Source organism: Trichosurus vulpecula, chromosome 9 (genome assembly GCF_011100635.1).
Source record: "Trichosurus vulpecula isolate mTriVul1 chromosome 9, mTriVul1.pri, whole genome shotgun sequence".
Classification (NCBI taxonomy): domain Eukaryota; kingdom Metazoa; phylum Chordata; class Mammalia; order Diprotodontia; family Phalangeridae; genus Trichosurus; species Trichosurus vulpecula.
Window position 1 is genome coordinate 83,797,245 of NC_050581.1, and position 17,352 is coordinate 83,814,596.

Here is a 17,352-nt window from a genome sequence, read left to right on the forward strand (position 1 = left end):
TCCTAATTGGGGTGGGAAACCTGCAGCCTCGAGGCCACATGTGGTCCTCCAAGTGTGGCCCTTTGACTGAATCCAAACTTCACAGAACAAATCCCTTTAATAAAAGGAGTTGTTCTGCAAAACTTGGACTCAAAAGGCTGTACCCAAGGCCCTAGAAAGTCACATGTGGCCTTGAGGCTGCAGGTTCCCTACTCCTGTCTAGGTTGTTTCATCCCAATAGAATTTAAGATCCTCAAGGACAGGGAGCGTTCCACATTTACCTCCATTATTGTGATATTAACAGCAATAATAGACACTATTCATATAGTGCTTCAAGGTTTGTAAAACACTTTACTTAATCACATTAGATCCTTACAACAACGCTTTGAGAGTAGGTGCTGTTATTGACCCCATTTTACAGAAGAAGAAACTGGATGGTAAGGTAAATGATTTTTCCAGGGTCACACAGCTAGTACATATCTGGGGTAGTATTTGAACTTGGGTCTTCCTGGTTCCAACCTTAATACTCTATCAATGTATCACCTAGTTGCTTTTGTATCCTCAATACCTACCTAGGATAGTACTTACCACATAGTAGCCAATTAGGTGCTTAGTGAATGAATGAATAAATGAATGAATGAGTGGAGCGGCAGTGCCTGTAGTAATACTTATGGAATATAGCCACAGAATTTTAGAACTAAAAGGGATCTTGGAGATCATCTAAGACAGGAGAATTGACTTGCTGATGGTGAACAACGAATTAATGGCCATGTCAGAACTACAGATTATGCCTTCTTGTTCTCAGGCTCGTTTCTATAATGCGTGTGATCTGGGACACTGACCTCAGCCCAGTCAGAGGCAAAGCCCAATTTAGGTGATCCAGGATCTAAGGCAAAAGGTAACATAGATCAAGGTCTAGGGCAACTCCAGGATTCCAGGATTCTCCTCTTTCTATTTCTTGGGCTCTGTCCTCTAAAAATGAAGAACAGTCAAACCTGTCTATGATTCAGGCTTTTATTGGCTAAAAGGTTTCAGAAGGACTGTTCTACTCTCCAAGTCCAGCCATTTCTTCACTATACCTTGTTGCCTTTCCAAATGAAAGACTTATAGAACATTAAAGTGTGGATCTATGTTAGCATAGAAGAAACTTACCCAAGGAAGTCTTTGAGTTACAGAATGTTGAGTACATATTTTTCTAGCTAATTTTCCATAATCTAGTTCAACTGGCTTTCTATAATATTTGAGGGCAGCTTTGACTGACTAAGACTTCACTTGCTGCTAACTAACTTATCTTTTATGTGAATGGATAACAAGAGATTGAGAGGATATAGATATATTGACACTGGAATAAAAGTCACTGGCTTCGTAATAAAATAAAGCTCTTTGAGAGAATGGCTATCATGATTTTTAAAATAACTCCAACTTGCTGGTAGCTCAGTGATATGTACAAATGCAAAAAGATTAACTATGATTTGGCAATAAAACTGAAGAACCAGTGTAGGTTAGAACAGTTACCAAGGGCTTTTTCATAAGTTAAGGACTCTACTCTTCAGAGGTATACAGTATGCTATATGACGTGCAGGACAATGGACCATATTATGCAGCTATTTACTATGATGGGTCATACTATGTAGTATAAGGGGTCAGACTATACAGATGTTCAGTATTGCGAACAGAGCAAAGCCAAACCAGGAAACATATGGATTTTTAAAAAATGACAACGTATTACTTTATTTTAAAAGTACCAGACTACAACAAATGCTCAAACCATTTGCTGTCTGGCAAGCTTCAATGTGTTGAATGATGCTGTGGCATTCCTTAAGCTTTTTTTTTTCTTGGATATTTTTTTCTTGGGTTATTTTAGCACCTTCATCATTTAAGTTCCTTAACAGTGTAAGGGTCCTATGATCTCTGGCTGCATGTCCCTCTAATCTCTGGTATGGGCACAAACGAGCAGGTTCAGAACATGTTGTTAAGGGTGCTGCTATCACTCCCCTTGTGATATTGTGCCGTTAGAATCTGACCTATCACTATATACTATGCCTTACGGTGTCCATCAGTTTGACATATAGTCCACCTAATTGATCAATCAATCAGAAATCAACACACATTTGTTAATGGTACTAGGCAATGAGGATACAAAGACAAAAGTGATATAGTTGCTGCCCTCGAGGAGCTTATATTTTTTCTGGAGAACACAATATTTTGTAGATAAGCAAATATATAAAAAATGAATTCAGTGATGGGAAAGAAACCCAACAAGTGGAGACATCAGGAAAAGATTCTTGAAGGAGATTTCAGGAAATTGTTCCACACACATACATATACACACACAAACATACACACACACAGGGCCTATCAAATAACTGGATTTTCCAGAACAGTACTGCTCCACCACACAGGGGTCTCACCTTACCCTCTCCATCCCCCACTGCCATCCCCACTGTCAGTTTAATCAGCTCTGTTGCGAAAAGGCCACTTCACATTGGCCCTGCTTTTATAAGATGCCTAGAGGCAATCTCAGGGAGGTGAGGGAGAGACCAGTGTCCTTGTCAAGATTATTGACAAAAGCTTCAGCCTTCTTGCCCCACATAGCAATAGTCTTTCTTCCTTGACTGTGGTGAAGAGTAATACTTTAATGTCATTTGGCCGTCTGCTATACTGCTTTCACCTTCAATGAGTCCAGGTAAATGATATGACAGATCAGCTAACCTAGAAGTACAAGTGGACCTCTCTGTCTACTACATTTTGGATCAAACTGCACATAAATGTAGAACATCACAAGTAATGAGATCCTCAGGGTTTCCTGACTTACTTTTTTATTTCTTATTTGGTTAATTTAGGCATTTTAATATTTGTATAGCTACTTATTAGTTTTGAATTCCCAGTTTCAATGACATGTAATTGGTTATTACGGTTTCCATTAATTCCCTTTATTTCCTCTTTTTTTTGCAATTTGATAATTTAATTTTCTTCTCTTTTCTTTTGAATAGTCTAGTTAATGGTTTATCAGTTTTGTAAGTCTTTTTAAAAGTTCTTGTTTTTATTTATTGGTTTTACAATAGATTCAGTATTTTTTGGGATTATTTTAAAATAAATTTTATTTTCCCCAACTACATGTAAAAGCAGATTTTAACATTTTTTTTAGATTTTGAGTTCCATATTTTCTTCCTCCATCCCTGAGATCATAAGCAATTTGATATAGGCTATACATGTGCAGTTACGCAAAACATATTTCCATACTAGTCATGTTGTGAAAGAAAATACAGACAAAGAAACCGTGAAAAAATAAAGTGAAAAATAGTATGCTTCAATCTGTATCCAGACTCTATCAGTTCTTTCTCTGGAGGTGGATAGTATTTTAAATCATGAGTCTTTTGGAATTGTCTTAGACCATTGTGCTGCTGAGAACAGCTAAGTCATTCACAATTGATCATTGCACAATATTGCTGTTACTATGTACAAAGTTCTCCTAGTTCTACTCACTTCACTTTACACTCATTGGTGTAAGTCTTTCCAGGTCTTTTTTTGAAGTCATACTGCTTGTCATTGCTTATAGAACAATAGTTTTGCATTACAATCATATGTCACAACTTGTTCATCCATTCCCCAATTGATGGGCATCCTGTCAATTTCCAATTCTTTGCCACTACAAAAAAGCTGCTATAAATAATTTTTGTACAAATAAGTTCTTTGCCCAATTTTTTTATCTCTTTGGGATACAGACCTAGTAGCAGTATTACTGGGTCAAAGGGTATGCACAGTTTTATAGCCCTTGGACATAGCTTCAAATTGCTCTCCAGAATGGTTGGATCAGTTCACAATCCCACCAATTTTCCCACAACCCTTCCAATATCTATCATTTTTCTTTTCTGTCAGATTAGCCAATCTGATAAGTCTGAGGTGGTAACTCAGAGTCGTTTTAATCCGATAATTAAATAATCAATAGTAATTTAGAGCATTTTTCCTATGACTATAGAAAGCTTTGATTTCCTCTTCTGAAAACTGCCCATTCATATCCTTTTGAGCATTTATCAGTTGAGGAGCAACTTGCATTCTTACAAGTTTAATTCAGTTCTCTATATATTTGAGAAATCAGGCCTTTATCAGAGAAACTTGCTGTAAAACATTTCTCCAGCTTTCTCCTTTTCCTCTAATCTCAGCTACATTGGTTTTGTTTGTGTAAAACCTTTTCAATTTAATATAATCAAAATTATCCACTTTACATCTTGTAATATTCTCTGTCTCTTGTTTGGTCATAAATTCTTCCCTTATCCATAGCTCTAATATCCATAGATCCATGCTCCCCTAATTTGCTTATTGTATCACCCTTTATTTCTAAATCATGTACCCATTTTGGCCTTATCTTGGTATATAATGTAAGATGTTGGTCTACACCTAGTCTCTGCCATATTGTTTTCCAGTATTCCTAGCATTTTTCCCATGTAGTGAGATCTTGTCCTTGTTGGAATATTTTAAGTCAAATATTCTTCTCATTTTTTAAGGAATCACTTTGATGAATCTCTTATCTTGAAAGTACACCTTTTTTAGATAATTAGTTTCTGCTGTTCAGGATATACCATTTTTTGGGTTGCAGTTTTGAATTCCTTTACTCTCTTGATTACATTATTTCAGTCTTTTCCAGTTTTTGTTCACTGTGGGGGTAATCCTTGGTTATTAAGTTAAGAACTTTCTTAGTAGCTGAAAATGCTTGAATAATTTGATGTTTACTATTGAAATTTAACCACTACATCCCTTGGAGTTTTAAGTATAAGGATTTTCTGTGATGAATTCTCTTGTTCAGTGTTTTGTGTGCACTGGATGGTTTACTTGTATTATTTTCCGTCATTTTGCATGCATACTTTTGATGTATCATATTCCGTTGGTAGACTTACGATCCTTAAATTATCACTGTTCATACATTCTTTGAGAATAATCACTTTGAATTGTATTGAATTTTGTGTGCTCTTTTTAAATTGTTGCTTTTTACTTCTCTTCTATTATATTTTGTTCCACTTTTGCATTTTTGTGTTCCAAATCTATCATTCCCTTTCAGGTCTGCACCTTCTTTGGAGATAGTTTCTATCATGTTTTCTATTTTTCTCTATCCTGATGTTTGTCTTTTTAAATTTTGAAATGACAGCACTACTGTCTAATTGAATTTTACTTTTGTTATCTTCTTTTAAAAGTTTGATTGTTTAAAAATAATTGTGGAATTTATTATTGTTATTCCATGATCCCTGGGGAGTCCCCAGCATTATTTTCTCATCAGGGGATTTTGGTCCTTTTTTCCTTATACTACAACACTTTTTCTTTGTACTGTTTTCCTCTGTCATCATCTCTGAGGTTTAATATGTATTTGTCTACATATATTTAATATGTTTCTTATGTGTAACACATAGTTGGGTTTTGTTCCTTTATTCCTTTATCCACCATCTTTCATTTTCTTAGGCAATTTAGTCCACTTATATTTAGGATTATAATTATTATATTTGTATGTTCCTCCATTAAACTCATATATTTCTCCCCTTCTATTTTAAATCAGTACTCTGTAAATTGTGTTAATATTATTCTGATCAAAATTTCTTCCTGTGGATTTCAATTTCATTTCTGTTACTCAACTGCAATTTTTTTGTTATTCTCTCTCATATAAACATATATGTATATGCATAAGCGTATGGACTAGACTTAGCCCAGGCTCTGAATCTCAGGCACTTCATCTCTAGAACCAGAGCCTGAGATCCTAGATCATTGGATCAGAGATTCAGATTCCAGACTTGTCATTAGGACTTCACTTATGAGTAGGACTGCTGCCCCAGGCTAAATTTTTCTTCTCCCCTGGTGTATAAAAGAGAACTTATACTTCCCTCTGTTATCCACAGAACACTTTAGGATAGGATTAACATTCAGAGGTACTATATCCTGATTCTATTTCTAGCAAACTCCAACTTCTTTCTCTCCTAATCCAGGTACTGTACCCCAATATCTCTTTCAGCCCCATCCATTTGACTTAACCCTCTGAAATCGCTGTACAGCTCTACCCCCCCCCAAATTCAATGTACCCCCTGAGAGAGCCATTTTATAGAGAATAAACTTCCCTTCAGTTATTTCCTCCTATATATTTTCCATCTTCTGGAACTCATGGAGACCTCTTCTTCCCAAGAAGACACTGTGTCCCTTGTTGTTGTGGTTTGGGACACTGGTAGAACGGAGGAGGCTCCAGTTAATTCCTCAAAAGAAATTATGGAGCAGACTTTGGAAAGGTTGATCAACTTTGCCTCAGGTACATTGTTCTAGGACCTGGTTGGGCCCTTTGGGCATTTAGGATCTAAAATCATCTTTAAGACTCTGGCAGGGAATTCTTTGGACCTGAGAACTTCCTTGCCCATTGCATTTAACCTCATTGTTGGTAGCTTTTTGTCCACTTTTATCTTCTTTTTGATCCCATTGGGAATCACTTTTATCTGTGGATATACAAATATGATTTTTATTAAAGGGACTGGTTATTTGAATGTTTAGGCTCTGAGTGATCCATTGTACCAGATACTGAATTCCAGTGATACACTGGCCATCTCTATTACCCAAACCATCTTCTTTCAAGCATACTAGACCAGAAGGAGGAATAGGAATGTGCTCTTTTAGGCTCTTATGTCCATTCTAGCTTCATTTTCTCTGTTCTTAATCTTAACTTTCTACTTAGCCACTCCAACTGTATAGTGTCCTCGAATCCCTGACCCCATTGGACTACTGTCACTCATACCTTGCCAAACCACTACCTTAAAATGTTCCAAATCTTCCTTTTGTTTCCTCCAAAAATGGGGACTATAGGTCTGGAACACAACATAGTATGTTATACTTTTTCATGTATTGATTAGTTTCAATGAACTGTTAGTGTTTTAATTTAAAAAAATTTTAAAATAAGGGATTGTTCACTGCTGGGGAGAAATAATATACTGGAAAGTGTATATGTTGTAAAAAAAAGATATTAGTTATTTTTAAAGTGGGGGAAAAGTTCATTCCCTAAGATACAAACCTAAAAATTTGAAATCGATGACTAGCAAAATTTTAGATCAAAGTATTAAATAGATGATTGGGAACCTTTAGAAAGGGAAATGTTGACTACTTTGAGATAGCAAGAAATAACTATTCAAAAATTATGCCAAAACTCACTTCCTTCTTTGTAGGAAACCAGTATACTGATAAATCAGGGAAATGCTCTAGAAAAAGCATTAAAAATCCACCAGATCTCCCTATCTCATGTAGGATAGAAGTACAGAGGTTACCCACAGGCTTCATCCCATTTTCGTTGGCATTGGAGCTCTGATCTCTTTCTGATCTATTTCTGATGGGGTAGTTTCTCCCTCCTTAGAGAAATTGTTGGCTTCTCCTGGAGACTCAGCCTATTAATGCCAAATAGTGTGTACACCTAATTGTCATAGTCCACTACAGCTCAGATCTCTTGAACTCAAGAGATCTACCAGCTTTAGCCTCACTGTTATCAGGGATTACAGGCATGCACCACCAGGCCAGCTTAAAGATATAGTATCATAAGGATTTTGTTAGGTCGTTAACAGTTCTCATGCTATCCTGGTGGAAAGATATATGTTATACATACACACATATACACACATACATGTATACATACACATCATGTATGCACACACAAACATATGTGTATATTATATGTGGAATGGATGACAATTAAATAGATAAGTTCATAACTAGTTGAATGATTGAACCCAAAGAGAGATATGGTCAACCTAAAAAGGAAGCCTTTAAATAAATTGTCTTTCAATAGGGTCTAGTCCAAGCCTGGTTATATTAAACATTTGTAGTTATTCCAAGTTGAATACTTTGAGTGCTAATCAGATTTTGAGATTTCACAAAGCTGAGAGCAACAGCTAATACATTGGAAAATAGAAGTGTCTGCAAAAGAAGTCAATAGCCTAGAATAATGGGTCAATTCTCATAAGAATAAATTTAGTAAGAATTAATAAGAATAAAACCCAAACACAAGTTAAAAATAGAACGAAACAACAACAAAAACCCTATGCAAGTACAGGATAGGGAGAATGTATTTTAGTGGACTACAAGATAAGAATGAGTCAATAGTTTGACATGGCTACAAAAAAACTAATGCAATGTTAAATTGCATTAACAGAAATATAGCTTCTAGAACAAGGTAACTAGTAGTCTCCCTTCACTCGGCATTGGTTAGGCCATGTCTGGATGTTATGTGCAGTTCTTAAGGGCATATTTTAAGAGAGACATTAGTAGAATAGAACTCATACAGTGGAGGTCAGTTAAGGTGGTGAGTAGAGAAGGGGATAAGCATTTATTAAGCATCTACTATGTGCCAGGCACTGTGCTAAGTAATTTACAAATATCTTATTTGATCCTCGCAGCAACCTTAGGAGGTAGAAGCTATTATTCTCATTTTAGAAACTGAGGCAGGGAGGTTAAATGACTTGCCAAGGGTTGCATAGGAAGTATCTGAGGCAGGATTTGAACCAGGTTCTTTCTGACTCTAGGCCCAGCACTCTATCTGTTGTGCCACTGGGCTTCCTTTTGAGTGGACTCATAGTCATACCCCAAGAGGAACAACTGAAGGAACTTGGAATGCGTAGCCTAGATGAGAGGTTTGGTGATGTTTCCTAGGCTGCTATATACTTCAGTGAGGGAGTCTCCATATTGTTGAAATCATAGACCCTTGATTTAACTTGGACTTGGATTATTATGTTATTATTTCTAATAATTACCTTCCACTAAAGTCTGTTCTAATGGCTCATCAAATGGCTCCCTGAAGACTAATACTAAGAAAGTGCCAGTTTTACTGGGCTGAGAAGAGTTGAAGTCTGGTCTGGCTATGGTGTGTGTTGACTGAGGACTAGCCTAGGTAAGTTTAGAGAGAGACTCATTAATAGAAGATTGGCCACTGGGTGACGTGTTGATAATATGGTTATTTTTTTCTTTTTTTGGGTGGTGGTGCACAGTAAGTAATTGAGGGAATACTAAGATGTGGATGAGTTGAACGTGGATCAATGGAAGGCTTAGCCACATTGATGATATTCCAGCATTGAAATAATACTGAAATAGATATAAAGACTGTTTAGTAAGCTGCACTGAAAAGCTCTATTCCTAAATCAATTATAGCCATGGTCTCCTAGAGTTAGCTCTATCTTTTCTTAATGCTATTAGCCATTTTAAATTGTTTTATTCTCTCCAATACTCTGAAAACAATGAAGCTCTAGAAGCTAGAACATGGGCAGTTTTCTAAGACTGCTTTCTATGACAATTGTGTGTTTTTATGCTGGATTCCCCTCATTATTTATATTGTTTTTTGAAAATATTTCTGTTGGATTTTAAAAAAAATGTTTCTGACATCCTCGCTTGAAGAGTAGTTTGGGAGACAGGTTCTGCAAGATGGCACATCCAGACTGGTAAAAATCAGACCACTTCTCATGGGGATATTCAGGGCACAGTAGCAATCCAACACTTCTGTCTTGCTAAGCAGTGCCCCAGGGTGCAACTCAATGAAACGGGCCATAGCTTCAGTCATCATCAAACAGAAATCTCTTCACCTTGAATGTCAAGTTTTCTGGACTTTTTCAAAGCATGATATCAGCATATAGCATCATGTCTGAAAGACCTACAAGCCCTAAGGCCCTGCACACATTTAACCACTTTGGGAAGCAGATTAATAGAATAACCAATAAAACATGTATACGAGCTTTAATTAAGTCTGACAAAACCAAACTTCATGTTTTATTTATGGGCAGTCCCAACATGTAAAAGATTCAGAGAGACACACGTTTTTACTGTCATTTCTTCCTCTCATATCTATAATTGAATCCAGGCTTCGACCTTGGCCTAAAGCAACATGGCATTTAAAAAACTGCCCTTGGAGGTGCTCTTCCCCTCCCCCCACTTATCTGCTTCTAATTATATGAGCCAGCTCTAATATGCCAGAGCCTAATGGCAAAAAAACAAACAAACAGAGAACCCCAAACAATAGCTAGACCAGTTATGCTTTCAAGGACACCCCAAAGGACGATTTCCACCATGCTGGGGTTGTTATACATTTCCAGTTTTATTTTGTACCAAGTGCACAAACCCTTCATTTTACCTTTGACATAAAAAAGGACTTCATGGAACAAGACAAAATAACTTATGATTATATGAAACATAACTGTGACAAATCACAAAACTATACATATTAATAGAAAAAGTACCTAATTCTTTAAAAGATTTATGACAATAGGCACCAGATGTGGCACTAGAATAGAATCAGCCTGATATACAGTATGATATATGCAGTTCATATCTATGTGTGAGCATATATAACTATGTACAAGAGTCTGTATGAGTTATGGAAAACAGATTTCCACTTCTTTTCTTCCAAAGTGCTTTGTGTAAGCAACATTACACAGGATGCTTTGCTGTCTGTACAAAATAAATCTTTTCTTTTCTTTTGCACATGCTATTATTTTCCAATGTGTGTCTCTCTGCTATAGCTGTTTGCAGAAAAAAAATAGCCACACAAATTCCATACCAACAACCAAAAGTGCCATTTAAAAGAAATGCTGCAAATAGATGACAGGATTGAAAGAGCAAGATAAAAATCCCAAATGATGCATAAAGTCATTATTTCCAAATCTTCAAGGTAATTGAGATAGAATGGTGGTCTCAGGCAGATGAGGGCAACATTTCCCCCTTGAGAAACTGGTCTTATGACCAAGTTTTTTTGATTTTCTCATAATTAGCCATCCCTAACCCCACAAGTGGGATCACCATTGCATACTCCAGTAGAGAGGTCCTTTTGCAACCATAGTTACCTCTGTGATACTTGGCAAAGAAGGCAAAGGGAGATGAATAAAGGGCTGGTGAGGATTTAGATCATAGCGGATCTGAATCTAAACTCTAACAGCCTTTTGGATATGATCCCTTTTGAGAATTAAGACAATGCAGCAAACAAAATGTCTTCAGGCGTGTTGCTTTAATACCATCAGATAACTGGCGTTGAACTATGTGTATGTGTGTGTTTTCACAAGCACCTCTTTTAAAAAAGAGAGAGAAAAGAAAAAAAATGGGATAGACAATCCCCGTTCAGATATTTCAGAAAAGTTACATAATAAGCTAAAAATGGATAGAGAACAATTTCCAGAAGTAGGCTTACAATAGTACCAGAATAATAATGAAAGCACATACACACTTCCTGCAGGTACTTAGGTACATCTAAAACAGGGCTGAGACTCAGATCCCTGGGAAGAGATGACATGGAGAGTTGTGTACGGGTGAGATTTTTGCACATCAGCCATTCATTCTTCTCTTCCCATTTATCCAATGATGCATTGTAGGGGTGAAGCAAGAACAGGAACAGTGAAAGAAAGAGGTTTCACAGGTTGGGCTTGCCATCTGTGGTAGAGCGGAAAGAACACTGGCCCCAGGAGTAAGAAGGCCTCAGTTCAAGTCTTGACCTTGCCACTAATTACATGGGTGACCTCAGACAAGTCACTTTATGTCTCTGGGCCTCAATGTGCTCATCTACAAATGAAATTGAACTAGACAACCTCAAAAATCTTTTTCCAAAAGATGGTCTTCTAAGATTCTATGAAGATAATAGTAGTATTAGCATTATAAAGATCTTCAAGGTTTGGAAGGGGTGCAAAAATATTTCATTTTCTCTTCATGACAACCCTGGCAGGGAGGTTGTTATTTTTACCTCCATTTTAAGCATGAAGCAACTGAGGCAGAACTTGAATGTTTTGCCCAGTGTTACACAGGCAGCAAATGTCTGAAACCTGATTTGAACTCATGTCTTCCTGACTCCAGGTCAAGCACTCTAACCACGGAGTTATCTAGCAGAAATCCCTGACTTTATAGCCTCTGGCTCCTCCTGCAGTACCTATATGATGTCTTTCGTGCCATAAATGCCATGGAAGTCGGGAGTGGTGGGCAATGGTATAAGCTATTACTGCCTACATAGCCTCTCTGCACTTTTGCTCCAGGCAGGTGCCAGTGCCTATGGAAGAGCTAGAAATAACACTGGTGGTCAGAGAACCGAGTATGTCTTCATAAGAAGGCAGACTGTTACTGAGTGTGGGATGCCATCTTTCAGAATAGATTGCTGATCATCATCCTCGAATTTTCTGCTTTACCCTAGTCCCCTTTCCATGTTAGGATTAATATCATAGTCACATGAGGTGATAGTGAGATTAATTGGTAACATCATCAATCTATGAACTGTTTCACCCAACACAGCCCTTTTCCTCCTTTCTCTATATGAATAAATTGAATGCACTTTAAGTAAGTCATAAATGCTCCAGAGTTCAGAATTAATTGATTATCTCTGAAGAGTCTAAAACAGGTTTCTTTTTTTAGCCTGAGTTTGACAAAGGATCAAATATCAGGATGATTTAGATGAAAGAGATTTTACCATACAAATGTACAAAATGTGTTTGTCCATATTATCGCCCCCTGAAAGAATATAAGTTTCTTGAGGGCATGGAACGTTTCATTTTTGTCTTTGAATTCTCAGCACCTAATGTAGTGCCTGGAACCTAGTGTTTAATAAATACTTGCTGACTTATTGTTTTATAGGCTCCTGAAAATGTGCAAAGCAGTTCAATTTTTGCTTCTAAATTTCATTTTGAATGTACTGGAGTAACTTTACATAAAACAAAATAATTGCTCCCCAATTAAGTGCTTATAAGTTTGAATCTTTATTTACTGGTTTTTCTTATATTAGGGTCCATTTGTGTACAGAAAAGTTAGCCTATTTTCACCTGGGTCCATAGTGTAGACCAGTGGTATCAAACTCAAATTGAAACAGGCCACTAAATCATGCATAAGGACCCCTGCAGGCCACATATTGACTTAGAAAACAACATATTAACATGATCTATATTATATTGTAATCTTTATTTATTTTGTTAAATATTTTCCAGTTACAGTTTAATCTGGTTCTGGTCCACTTGGGGGTGTTGCTGCAATGGAGCCTGCGGGCTGTGTGTTTGACACCCCTGTTATAGACTGACACACATGTTCTTCTCTCAACTTGTCATTACACAATATTGGGACTGAACTTCAGAATCCTGTAGGAAAAGATTTACTACTGAAGCTTGCAAGTTGTTCAGCAGTATTTGAAATTACCCATGATTTTAGGCACAACACCAGATTTCTTTATTGTCCTAGTAATAGCTTTGCTAATGAGGTTATTTCCCTTCTGCTATTATAAATAAAAAAGAAAGGTATCTTTAATCTTTAAATATAATGGTATCAAAGTGTTCCTTAGTGTATTTTGAACATTTTCATATTTTCATAGTCATGCCCCAGAACTTGTTATTTTTAAAAAGATATCAGAAATAGTGGCTTTCCACCTAGTCTTGAAATTTATGTACCAAGATAGGGCAAAATTTAAATTCTGGGCTTCCAAGCTAGCATTTCAGAAATGGTGGCTTCCTGTCTCTCTTCCATCCCCTAATCTGTATTCTCTGTCTCAAACTTCCTCCATTTTCAGTTTCAACTGGTTTCTTACCCGTTCTCTCCAAAGCTGGTAACTGGGTGTTAGGGGTGGAGTGGCCTGGGTCTAAGCCGGGGCTGTTGAGGAGGAAGAGACAGGTGGGGAAGAGATGGAGAGAAGGGGAAAAGGAAGAGCAAAGAGAACAGAACCAGTCTAGAAGAGAAGGGAGGGCAGTATTTACAAAGTAACTGTTCACCTCAGTCCCCCATTCTGTTCCTCCTATACATATGTCATGACTGGAAGCTCCCTCCTTCCTCTCAGCTCCTCCAGACTCTGCCTCATCCAGCTAAAGGCCTGCTAATATCTCACCTGGCCACAGCACCAAAAGAGGAATTAATTGATCAGTTTGTAGCCCTTCTCTTGGCATGAGTTCCTTAAAGTGGGAGGCCCAAATCTTACTGAATTAAATCAGCTCTAAGACTTTGCATTCAGTGCCGGAGGAGTGCAGCTAGTATAATTCAGTCACTCATCTTCTGCTACCTACAAAACTGAAAGGTCAAAATACTCCCAAGTACTGCTGGGTCTGTGTGGGCAGGATTTTAAAGGGTGGGGAAATACAAGTAGGGGTGCTTAATTTACTTATTTGGCTGTGCCAGAAATAGGCCGCAGGAAAGTTGTTGTTGGGTTTTTTGTTTATTTTTTCTTCTTTTAAGTGACAAAAAGGTACCCTAATTCTCACAAGTGGAAGAATTGGCTTGGATAAAAGTAAGTTGTCTTTCAAGTCACTGTACTTGGCAGGTTCTTTTTATTCACTGCATAAAATAATGTAATTGGAGAAATAGCAAAGAGCAATCTACTGGTAAGCCTGTGGGTATAAAATGGGAGAGCTGAACCAAGCTTGCTGGAGATCCCAGGGCTGGGGGACAGCCCTGGAGGGCCTCTGGGAGGTGGTGCCACCAATGGCATCTGTCAGAAGCTCTTACTTTTTTCCCTTTTATGTTTGGCTTTGCTTAGCTGCAGAAGCACCACAGAGCCATGTGCCTGGCATAGTTCTGTGCCTTAAGAGGCTTGTACTGTGCCTCAATGTCCTTGTGTGAAAAGAGAGTCATCCCCAAACCAAGCCTGCACTTTTTTTTGATGATGTCAGTGGTTCCCTGTGAAAAGTCTCCCAACAACAGCTACTTTCTCATTTAGTCTTCGAATTCCCTTTGAAAAGATAGTTGGGGTTGTCATGTGACTCAGCAAATAGAAGGAGAAAGGCTTCTGAAGGCTTGGTGATGACTCACATCTTCCATTCCTCTTCTGCAAGGATCCTTCTGTGCCCCTGGGCTTTGCAAACTCGGGCACTGGGGGTCCTGACTGGGATGAAGGTGAAGGGGATTTGAAGGAGAAGGTTTGCAGATGAGCATTAGATGCCTGGGTGGCTTTTAGCCTTCAGTATAGACAGAAGAGAGCTGGCTGGGGCAGCGATCCACAGCACTGATCTGCAGGAAGGTTGCATCTTCAGGTCCATTTCGTAGAGATTCTCCAAAGATACCAGTGGGACCTGATGGCAGATCATACACTGGAAGAGAGAAGAGGAAGCCATTGGTGATGAGGGGTCACTTCATAATGGGGGCTGACCAGCCAACAACACACCTAAACAACATTAGCATGCAGGACAAGTTTAGGGTGGATGGGAGAGAAGTGAGGAGTCCCTGGTAAGATACAAATAATGGGAAAATAAATGGTACAAATAAAGGGAAAATTCCCCTTCTGATATTTTGCCCATGGTTTCGAAGCCACCAATGTCAAACAGACCTGTAATGCCTGAATGAGCTGAAAAAGCTCTGTGGAAAACATCAAACCCTGCCTGGCCCATGGATGCAGGGACAAGGCAGTCTTCAAAGGAAGGCACCATATTGCAGGAGTTGCCATGGGCCATGTTTCTCTGAGGATCGCTGTAATGAGGGGGACAAAATGTCTGCAGCTGCCCGTAGAATCCTGAAACAAAGAAATAACCTTCAGTTTCCTGCAAAGCATGAAGGGATCAACAAAACATTAGAAACAGGGCCCCAAAGACCCTTGTAGACTCACTTTGTACTTGAAAGAAGGCTCTGTTTTAAAAAAAATTAACAATTTCAGTGACACTACAATGTGGATGCAGTTGTTGTATAGTGGAAAGACTAGATTTGAACCCCAACTCTTCTACTTTCTCTGTGTATGAATTCATACAAGTCACTTTCTTTGGGCTTCAGTTTCCCCATCTGTAAAAGGAAGGGATTTATCTAACTATACCAGCTCTGTTATAACTTTAACCCTGATAACTAAAGTAGCCCATGAAGGTCATATTGTAGGTGAGTTACCACAGATAAATGGAAGTCATTGAAAGCTGTTTGTATGAATTTTTCTCCTAGTTCTGTTCACTTCACTTTGCATCAGTACATGGAAGTCTTCCTAGGTTTCACTGAAACTATCCCCTTAATCATTTCTCAAAGCATGTTAATATTCCATCTCAACTTCTTCAGCCATTTCATAACTAATGAATAATTCCTTAATTTCCAGTTGTTTGCCACTTCAAAAAGATCTGTTATAAACATTTTTGTTCAAAGGGTTCTTTTCTTTGATATCTTTGTGGTATTGAACTAGTAGTGGTATCACCGAGTCAAAAGGGTATGCCCATTTTAACAGCTTTTTATGCATAGTTGCAAATTGCATTCTGAATTTCTGGAATGCCAGAATGTCATAGCTCTATCAACAGTACATTAAGGCACCTGTTTCCCCACAGCCCCTCTGGCATTTGCCATTTGCCTTTTTGGATGTGAGGTGGTACACTGAATTATTTTAAATTTAATTTCTCTAATTATTAGTGATTTACAGCATTTTTCATGTTGCTTTTGATAGGTTGGGTTTCTTCCTCTGTTTCATATCCTTTGACCATTGCTTATAAATTTTAGTCAGTTTCCATGATAACTTACAAATGAGACCCTTATCAGAGAAACTTGCTGCAAAGGTTTTTTCTCCCAATTTCCTGCTTCTCTTCTAAATTTTAGCTGTATCATTTTGTTTCTGCAAAAACTTTTGAATTTTATGTAATCAAAATTTTTCATTTTACCTTCTTAGCCCCTCTTTAATTCTTACTTGATCATAAACTCTTGCACATTTATAAGTCTCACAGATAATTTCTTCTATGCTCCTCTAATTTTATTTATGATGTCATCCTTTATGTCTAAATTACATATCCATTTGGAGATTACCTTTCTATAAGCCATAAAAATGTTGTTTATACCTAGCGTCTGCGAGATTACTTTCCAATGTTCCCAACAGTTTTTGTTGAATAGTGAGTTCTTGCCTCAACAGCTGGGATTTGGGGGTTTACCAAACACTAAGCTACTATGCTTATTTGCTTTTATGTACTGTGTAGCTAATTAATTTCAGTGATCAACCTGTTTCTTACCCAGGAACGAATTGTTTTGATGATTGTGTCTTTGTAGTATAGTTTGCTCTTAAGCTCCTTTCCTTCTTGCTTTTTTTTCATTAATTCTCTTTATATTCTTGATCTTTGTTCCTGCAGATGTTTTGTTACTATTTTTTCTAGCTCTATAAAGTTATATTTTGGTAGTTTGTTAAAAAGTAATTTAATTTAGATAATGTAAATTTTGTTATATTGGCTTAGCCTACCCTTAAATAATTAATACTTCTCCTTTTATGTAGATTAGTATTTGTGTAAAGAATATTTTGTTAATGTGTTCATATAGTTCCTGTGTTTTTCTTGTCACAGGTAGATTCCCAAGTACTTATTTTGTCTGTAGTTATTTTAAATGGAATTTCTTTTTTCTTCCTGCTGGATTTTGTTGTTAATGTACAGAAATATAGATGGTTTATGGTTTTTTCTCATATCCTTCACCTTTGCTGAGGTTGTTTTAATTAAT

At 37.5% G+C, this 17,352-nt stretch overlaps 1 protein-coding gene across 1 annotated transcript in view; it reads right to left on the reverse strand.

Annotated features, from left to right (window-relative positions):
* Positions 1-12,561: 12,561 nt before the first annotated feature.
* Positions 12,562-17,352, reverse strand: part of GLIS3 (GLIS family zinc finger 3) — a 164,655-nt gene continuing 159,864 nt past the window's right edge. Inside the window, exons 7-8 of the mRNA XM_036739589.1 lie at positions 15,242-15,424; positions 12,562-15,005 (exon numbers count right to left, since the gene is read on the reverse strand). Of these exons, the coding sequence (XP_036595484.1) occupies positions 14,869-15,005; positions 15,242-15,424 (320 nt within the window). The 3' untranslated portion in view covers positions 12,562-14,868. The remainder of the gene's footprint in view (positions 15,006-15,241; positions 15,425-17,352) is intronic.